We start from the raw sequence: 10,000 nt of genomic DNA, 5'->3' as shown, positions 1-10,000 counted from the left end.
CAATTTATCGGCACTGGTGGAAAATGATGCTTGTAATAACCGTAATACTTTACTCTCTGGTTCTGGCTCATTACCAGATCCAACAAAAAATCTGAAAATTCTCCACTTAAAAAACATACCAATTGGTTGTAGCTATGACAATTCATGAAGCCTTCTGTAGATTCGGAGCAATCAAAGAAATTTTAATGGAGCTTAATGGTAGTAAAGGCTTTTGGGAAGCTTGGGTATCATTTTCAAGTTTTGAGATTGCTTTAGAAGCAAATAAAAATTTAGAGAGCATAAAAATTGACAATTGTTTGATTTCTGGGGCTTTATGTGATAAAGCACCAAGACACCTAGAGGTATATAAACCAGAAGAATGGATGGAAAAAGAAATAGAGCATAGACTTCCAGAAGTAAGAACCCCCAAGCCCCCAACATGGATAATTGCATCTGGAAAGATAGATAATTATAACTATTATAAGATTCGTAAATTTATAAAAAAAAAAAAAAAGTTGGTTTAATTAAAAGTAAGGATATTAGTAGATACGGTAAGCAATCTGTTTTGATTAATGCAAAATCAGATACTCAAGCTCACATGCTTTGTGGCATGAAGATTGCAGAAATTGATCCTATTAAGGATATTAAACCACATATGAGCTTCAGCTATGGTAAAGAAGTAGTTTTTGATAAAGATCTATATGAATTCTCAGAACCAGAAATTCTGGACATGTGCCCTGCTAATGTTTGGAAAGTAAGTAAGATCCCTCAAACAAGCATGGTAGTTTTAACATTTGAAACCCCTGTTATACCAGATCATATAATTATTGAGAATGAAAGAGTACGTGTTCGAGAATATAAACCTAGGCCTTTACAATGCTTTAATTGTTTCAAGTACGGTCACCCTTCCCGGTACGGCAATAATACGAAGATCTGTATTAACTGTTCTTTGTTAGAACATGGCCAATGCAACAGAGATACAACCTGTGCAAACTGTAAAGATAATCATAAACCAAATGATAAAAGATGTAGAGAATACAAGAATGAAGAAGCTGCAATCTTGAAAGCAAATGCTGAACATATAAGTGTAGGTTATGCAAAGCATTTACTCAATCGGCAACTTAATTTTGCTCGCGCGGTTAAGATGCCAACAAAAGATTATAATCCACTACCCCTTACTACCACAGGGGGACCAGTGGCAGCACCTGGCCCGTCAGGTGCATCTCCCTTAGTGGTAGTAGCCCAGCCATCTGGGTCAAGTGCTCAGGCTATAAAAGCCAGAGCACAAACCTCCAAAGAGGTCAGTATGGTGTCCAACACACCAAAAGTATTGTCACCGATAGGAGCATCTCCCCTAGAGGTAGTAGCCCAGCCTTCTGGGTTAAGTGCTCGAACTGTTGAAGTTCTAGCACAATCCTCCAAGGAAGCCAATGTGGCTTCCACCACCTTAAATGTATTGTCTCAGGCAGAATCTCTACCTGATTTGATGGAGATTGGAAAACAAGATCTTCCAAAGAGGAAAAGGTCCCCATCATCCTCACCTTCATCTAAGTCAGGTAAGTGCCCTACTGCTCATGATACTAAGGTTGACTCTTATAAAGATCCTAGAAAGAAAGAAAAGAAGAGTGGTGGCCTAGTAAAGCCTTTCATCTCCAGGCCTTACATGGCTTCATCTGAAAAGTCCCAAAAGACAAATGAGACAAAGAAAAATAATAACAAAAGATAATGTCTATCATCCAGTGGAATTGCAGAGGTCTAAGTACTAGCATTGAGCAAATAAAAACTTTAACCAGGGACTCAGACACGAAGGTAATTTGCCTACAGGAAACCAAGATCAGTGACAAACCATTTAATCCTGGACTCAATTATCATTTTTGTAGATCCCCTCCTTTGCAAGCTGCAAGAGCTCAAGGTGGTACAGGTTTTATTATTCACAAATCTGTAAAATTTGAAACAATCCCACTCAATACACCACTACAGGCATGTGCAGTTAGAACTCATATCGGGAAAAAAATTACTTTATGCTCGCTATATATTGAACCATCCTTAGAACTTTTCCTCTTAGATCATGCTGGTAATCCAAGAAGGCTTAGACTTTCTGACCTCCAAGACTTGATCAATCAGCTTCCTGCCCCTTTTATTTTAATGGGTGATTTTAATGCAAAGCATACTTTATGGGGTGGAAATGTGTGCGATAGATGGGGTAATCTTGTTGAAGAATTAATCGACAACAATGATGTAATACTAATGAATGATGGTTCTCCAACTAGGTATGATGTATTCCACAACTCTACATCAGCCATTGATTTGTCAATCTGTTCCTCATCCATTCGATTGGACTACCTTTGGTCAGTAAATGAACACCTACATGGCAGTGACCATTGGCCAATAATGTTAAATTATGTCCATAATCTTCCTTCTCAGTGTCCACCAAAATGGAAGATAGATGAGGCAGACTGGGCAGCTTATGAAAACTGTTCACACACTGATAAAGAATATGATGAATTTACATCTCCAGTGCATGCCTATCAACATCTTGAAAATATTATTGATGATAATGCTAGCAAGTTTATACCTAAAACATGCGGTTTACCTCATCGCTCTGTAGTTCCTTGGTGGAGTAAAGAATGTGCCAACGCAAGAAAAGTGACCCGAACTTGCTCCAGAAGATACTTGAGGACAAACTATTTAGCAGATAGAATAGCATATCTCAGAGCCTGTGCCAAACAAAAAAGAATTTTTAAAAAAGCAAAGAGAGCATCTTGGAAGAAATATATATCTAATATTAATACCAAAACTCCTTCAAAGGAAATATGGGACAAGATTAGAAAACTTCAAGGTAAATTCGTCCCTAAGCCTCTACCAATATTAAGGGAAAATAATAGATATATATCTGACCCCAAAGATGTAGCAGAGGTTCTTGCTAAGCACTTTGCTCATGTATCAAGTGCTGACAACTATTCCCCAGCATTTCAACAAATTAGAGCATCAACATCTGTTGTTCCTCCTGCTTCTTCAAATACTGAAGCTTTTAACCTGCCTTTTAGTATGGAGGAGATGCAAAATGCTATCTCCAGCTCTTCTTTAACTGCCCCAGGTGAGGATGGCATCCGGTATGAAATGATATCACATCTTCCAGTGGATACCAAGGAATTTTTATTAGAAACCTTTAATGGTCTATGGGCTTCCCATACATCTCCTGATTCCTGGCATACTTCAATTGTAATTCCAGGCCACAAGTCTGGTAAAGACCCAGAACTGCCATCTAGTTATAGGCCCATATCCTTGACCAGTTGCATATGCAAACTATTTGAGAGAATGATCAACAACAGACTTGTGTGGTATCTAGAATCAAAAAATCTTTTATCTAACAGACAGTTTGGTTTTAGGAAGAACCGAAGTACTCTAGACCCTTTGCTGATGTTATCAAGGGAAATTTCAAATGCTTTTTCTAACCAAAACCAGGATGTGGGTGTCTTTTTTGACCTCGAAAAGGCATATGACACCACATGGAGGGGTGGTATTTTAAAGCAATTGGCCTCGTGGGGTATAGGAGGACATATGTTCTCTTTTATTGAAGAATTTTTATCAAACCGCTCCATTAAAGTGAGAGTAGGGTCAGAACTATCTTCATCCTACATGCAAGAAGAAGGTGTCCCCCAAGGCAGCGTATTGAGTGTGACCTTGTTTGCTGTTGCAATTAATAGTCTCATTAGTCATATACCTCCTGGCATACAAGGATCACTATTTGTCGATGACTTTGCAATTTATTGTAGTGGATCATCTGCACTACAAGCATGCCAAAATCTTCAAATTGCAATAAATGCTGCTTCCGCATGGGCAAATTCTCGTGGATTCATGTTTTCTCCTCAGAAGACCAAAGCCATTCGCTTTACTCGTACTCGTAAAAGGGAAGAGATCCCCACCCTTTTCTTAAATGATTGTATTTTGCCATATGAGGATAGTGTCAAGTTTCTTGGAGTCATTTTCGACAAGAAAATGACATTTGGTCCCCATATAAATGACCTATCTATCAGGGTTAAGAAGTCACTGAACATTCTGAAAGTGATATCGCATTTTGATTGGGGTGCTGATAGAACAACTTTGCTTAGAATTTATACATCTTTGTGTCTGAGCAAGTTAGACTATGCATGCCAAATATATGGGTCAGCTACAAAGACTTTACTTGGAAAACTTGATATTGTTCACAATGCTGGGCTTCGCATCTGCACAGGTGCTTACAGAACATCTCCCATTGACAGTCTCTATGTTGATTCTGGCATACCTCCCCTTTCCATTCGCAGAGAGGAGTTGAGTTTGAGGTTTTTAGCTAGGTCCCTTGCTGTGAGAAACAATCCTAACTGTAAATATGTTAGGGCGCCTTTAGATCGGGCTCCTAACAGATCTAGAGTGCCTAAGCCTTTGGAAGTACAGCTGATAAATGATGCTAGAGAAGTAGGCTTGTTAACAGCACAGATAGCAGAGGTAGGATATCCCAAGTCTCCTCCTTGGTGTAATCCACCTGTTAAAGTTTGTTTTACGGCAGGAGGGAAAAATACCTTACCTAGTAGGGTTATGAAAAGTGAGTTTTTAAATCATGCTGCTCAACATCATGGGAAACATGTTTTTACAGATGGCTCCAAATCGGCTGCAGGAGTTGGAAGTGCTGCTGTGGTGGAGGATATTGTTATTAGAAGGAAACTCCCATACTCTTGTTCAATTTTTACTGCTGAGCTGTACGCAATAATTCTCGCAGTCCAACATATTTTTAAAAATGGCAACCAAAATAGTTTTTATACAATTTTTACGGATTCCAATAGTGTTTTACTCTCATTAAAACAAATTATGCCAGGCCATCATCTAGTACAAGAGGTGCAGGACTGGTTAGTACTTCTGCAATCTAGGAAGAGTATCAGTGTTCACTTCTGTTGGGTCCCTGCCCATGTTGGGGTGGATGGGAATGAACAAGTAGATAAGGCAGCAAAGGAAGCTTCAGGGCTAAGTAATCCATTCCCCTTGAGTATTCCTTACAAAGATCTTAAAAGTGAGATTCATCTTTACTGTAAAAATAAGTGGCAAGCTCGATGGTCTGAACTGACCACCAATACAAAATTGAAACAAATCCACCCATTGGTGGATAAATGGTCATCTTGTAATTCTACAAGTAGAAGGGATACCATTATTTTAACTAGGCTGCGTATTGGCCATACACATGCAACGCACAATTATTTAATGAAGAGTGGGGAAGGGAGACAGGCCCCTCTTTGTAATACCTGTCAAGTGACAATGGATGTTAAACATATTTTAGTCGATTGTCCTGTTTTTAATCTCCAGAGGAGGACACATTTACTCCAGGACAAACCGTTAAGAGATATACTGGGGGAAAACTGTAATACCCTGAACTTGAGAAAATTTATACAAAGTATTGGGTTATATTACGAGCTATAATTGATTTTATTAATTTATTTATTTATTTTACCCTTTTAATCCCTATTTATTTCACATCTAGATTTTATTGTATGAAAGTGTTACGATTTGTATTAAAGGTTAAAATGATACTAAATGGTGTGAGTGTACAGATATGATTGAATGATTTTCGTTATATAGCGCTGAATGGCCTTTGATGCCCCAGTGCTTGGCTTAATGCCTAAATCCCATATTCAATTCAATCAATTCTAAATCAGTAATAAATTTACCAGAACTTTACTTTAAATTTCCCATGAAGTATTATGTAACCACCATAAAGCATTTCATAATAATTAAAAGGCAAACTTTGTGGAATAATAAATAAAAAGAAATAAAGGGAAACAAATCAAACTAATTGTTATTCATGAGAACGATCAGACAATAGGAACCAAAGAACTGAATTCATTTTTAGCGAGATTACATATTGTTCATACGAGATCGATCCGCGTTTTCTTTTTCCTTCTTTTTTTCTTTTTCTTTTTTAATGTGCGCACCCCATGAGACAGTGAGACAGGACTTTAACCATAAAACATTTTTTTGTGAATGCAGACTTTTTAGAAGATAAAGAAATTTATGTGGCGACCAGAAATGTATGTCTGACATTTTATCGGAATTTGAGAGTTTCTCTGTTTTTAAAATTGTAATGTTTTTAAGCACAGATTGAAGGAATAAATTTCAATTTTAACTGTATTTCATATTTCTGTCTAGTTTAATTTGTCATCATTTAGTTTATTCTTTTTTTTTTTTTTTTATAAAATCATTCTCCCGAAATTATTCGGGCTACCTCCGTTAGAGCCAAGCTCGGCTCAAAGGGCTGGATAATATCCGCAGAGGAAATAATTCCAGAATGTGTTGCCCTTCTGAATCAAAGCTAGTATTTTGGGGTGAGTTTGCTAGCCCCATCACCTTTTCCACTGCACGCAACGCAGTTAGTATATTATTCACTGTGTAAGTTAGTCAAGGCGTAGAGATCAGTGGAACTTTCCATACACGTTTGTCTGTTCATGGAACTGGAACCTTTGTTTCCCCGCTTATATATGTCTTTAACCCTCACCTTTGATCCTTTTCTACCAAAAGTGTTGCCTTACATTTTTTTGTTTTACTAGACCCCAGCATACACTTTTGTTTCAAGGTCTGTCATTTAAATGATATCTCAAAACACTTCTATGGATTTGAATATTTTAGTATTTCTGAATATTTGAAATCTTTATATTTTTCCAGAAAACTTGTTTTTTTGTCTTTGATGATTTGATTACGGGATGGTGGTCGTTAACTAAAGTGTCAAAGCGGTCATGTTCCCGTTCCCGAAGGCATAAGCGGCTTAGTATTTAAAGGTGAAATTAAATGGAAAACAAAGCAGTCCAGGACCCCTTCCTTCCTCGTCCCTTTGCTCAACTTTTGTCTATTCTTGCCTTTGGCGACTCCCTTTTTTCTTTCCTTTTTCAAATTTGTTTCCAAACGGAATGGCAAATTAGAATGGGTCATCTGTAACATGGTTTTCCTTTTTAGTTCAAGGCTCCGCTGAATGATATTATAATTAGTAAAGGGTTCCAGGCCATTTACGGCAAAATCAAGCTTTGATTACCTCTTGTATGGAATTAACACAACCTATGGCGGTCTGAAGTCTTGATTTGTTGAATGGGTTTGGGTATAGTTTTCTAATATATCTTTAAAGTTCGCTCAGTGAGAGTATTATATAGCTCCTTTATTTTTTTGATTGTCATCGATGATAATATTTGAAATTTTACAAGCACTATTCGATTGACAATATTCGAGATTATTTATTGAATATCTTAAATGCTCATATAAGCTTCCAGTTTCCGCGTGTCTGATTAGGTGTTGTTCTTCAAAGGTTCTTCGAGTCTATTTCAGTCAAAAAGTTCAATTTATGTTCAGTACTCAATGAGTGTGATACTGACGAATAGTCACTTGCAATACGCCCCACCCCCCATCTCTCTCTCTCTCTCTCTCTCTCTCTCTCTCTCTCTCTCTCTCTCTCTCCCTCTCTCTCTCTCTCTCCCTCTCTCTCTCTCTCTCTTATAAATTATAATTTTTTATTTGTAGCCAGTAACAATGAAATTATTATTCATTATTATTATTATTATTTTTATTATTGTTATTACTATTTTAGTGTGGTTTATGCAGTTTCTTGTTTGAGCGTATGTCAGTCTTTTTTATTAATCCCCCACTATTATTTCTTTTCCCCTGTTATCAAGTGAGAGAATATCCATGTCCCCTCAAACAATTTCAAACAGTCGCCTGAGAAGATTAAAGGACGCAGTCTCTCATTATGCTTGAAAATACCTTCTGATTACGTATTAGAAAAGGTTAGAGGTTTTTTAGGGTCAGGTTCCATTATCTCCTCATTTATTTTGATTGCAGATTGCTTTTGGAAGAGCAAGTGTGTTTTGCAATCAAAATGGCATCAAAATGAGATGTTCCCATATTGTTTTATATTATTAACACACATACATATGATATATATATATATATGTATGTATGTATATATGTATGTGTGTGTATATATATATATATATTATATATATATATATATATATATATATATATATATATATATATATATATATATATATATATATATATGCACCGTATGTATGGGAATTACCATATAAAAGTACAAGAGGATGTAAAGAGAGTATGACTGTATGGTTGATGACGATTACCCTCAAGAATCCTCGCAATTTTAAGTGAATTCATCCTGAAACTGTAATTATCAAATCCTCATAATTATACTAGTAATCATTTTCAGCTCATAGTATATTGTAATCAAGTTTATAATCATTTCATAATATGGTTACTTTAATTTTTCTGATACTTTATTATTAATATCTGGGAACACGTGTGGAAATAGGAAAACTGATATTAAAATTTTGGGGGAAATTTCGTTAACTCTTCATTTCTCTTCCCCCCCCCCCCCCCATTCCCACCCTGTTTCTATAAGTCGCAATCACATGAAACCTTTTTTGGGTTATATTTAGATTGCATCCCGAGTTGGAAACATTTTAATTAGAGAGTTTGTTTACCAGAATATTAAGGTAAATGGTTTCGGAGATTTGTTTGGGTTTTTAGTCGGGTCTGCCATTTTTACTTCGTATTGCTGATGAATATTTACAAATTGTTGTGTTTTCTGTTATTTAGGCGGAAATATTTTTACTTGAATATCTAGGGAGGATGTTTTGAGGCATTTCTATGAAATATAAAGGGTTTTTCAAGATTCATATTCCTGGGCATTTTCATTTAGAAACACAACTTTTAACTTCGGAAAAAAAAAATACGCAATTTTTTCTGACCTTACTGAAGGAGACCGATAGAATTTTGCCAGGAGTTAGGCCCATCATTATTTAGATATATCCATCCATATACCAAGGCACTTCCCCCAATTTTGGGGGGTTGCCGACATCAACAAGAAACAAAACAAAAAAGGGGACCTCTACTCTTTACGTTCCTCCAGCCTAACCAGGGACTCAGCCGAGTTCAGCTGGTACTACTAGATTTAGATATATATTTTTGTTAATTGATTATGGCTTGCTAAGGGGAGTTATATGATGATGCGTTAAATGAATTCTTATACTATATATACCCTTTGGCTATTAATAATTTGATGTTTAATGACAATTATCAATTTGATGAAATTTCTTGATTTCAAGATTTAAATTTTTTTCCCAACGAAGATGATAATAGAACAGCGGTCATGCTTTTCATACTGAAAACTATCTGGACGATAATTGGAAGTTTTACTTTCCAACAGAGATTTGTCAAGGAATCAGCTTCAGTACCTGAGGAACGGCACCTTCAGCGGTCTCTGGAGACTCAGGATTCTGATCCTCAGTGAAAACAACCTTACCGAACTGACAGAAGGAGCCTTTGCCGGATTGCATAACCTGCGGAACTTGTAAGTAAAGACATGTGCGAAACAGGGAAAGTTTTTCCCTTCTTGGGTACACTGTTAGAAAAAAAAAGGTAATTTTAACCGGAAATTCTCCATATAAAATATGTTGTTCCCAACCGTATTTCAGTAAAGTACAGGCGACCGTAATTTTAGGTTACTTTTACGGGTTGGTGACCATAATATCACTCTAACGTCAATATATCTGTTTTTAAAATGGTTGAAATCTTGATATAAAAGTTGCCAGACATTTACCGTTTTTTAATACAAATTTTCAACAGTGTACCTATGGGAAATAAGTACTTTTAAGGAAAATTTATATTTTTTCATTTTATTTTTCCATGTGCGGAGTATTAACTTGAAAGTGTGAATGTATTACTTTGTAAATATATTATAATTGTATTTATAACGGCACTGAATGAGTTCCAGTCCTATGGCTTTACCTTTAACCTAAATTTTGTAATGCAATCCAATTCCCTTTAGTGATTACAGTCATGGATGATAATTTCAGTGAGGATCATTATTGACTTATATTATTACATTTATTAGATGTTGTTTTTTATCATCACAATGTGAAGAATGTGTCAGCCTTAGGGTTACATTAACATAATTGTATTCGAAATTTTAGTTCCCATTATTATGATGATT

General features: G+C 36.1%; 1 protein-coding gene across 1 annotated transcript in view; it reads left to right on the top strand.

Annotated features, from left to right (window-relative positions):
* Window positions 1-10,000, top strand: part of LOC137620891 (G-protein coupled receptor GRL101-like) — a 464,398-nt gene that overhangs the window by 329,717 nt on the left and 124,681 nt on the right. Inside the window, exon 13 of the mRNA XM_068351336.1 lies at window positions 9,215-9,358. Coding sequence (XP_068207437.1) covers window positions 9,215-9,358 — 144 coding nt within the window. The remainder of the gene's footprint in view (window positions 1-9,214; window positions 9,359-10,000) is intronic.

The sequence above is a fragment of the Palaemon carinicauda genome, chromosome 27, assembly GCF_036898095.1.
Source record: "Palaemon carinicauda isolate YSFRI2023 chromosome 27, ASM3689809v2, whole genome shotgun sequence".
Lineage (NCBI taxonomy): Eukaryota > Metazoa > Arthropoda > Malacostraca > Decapoda > Palaemonidae > Palaemon > Palaemon carinicauda.
This window is presented reverse-complemented; position numbering and strand designations above follow the sequence as displayed.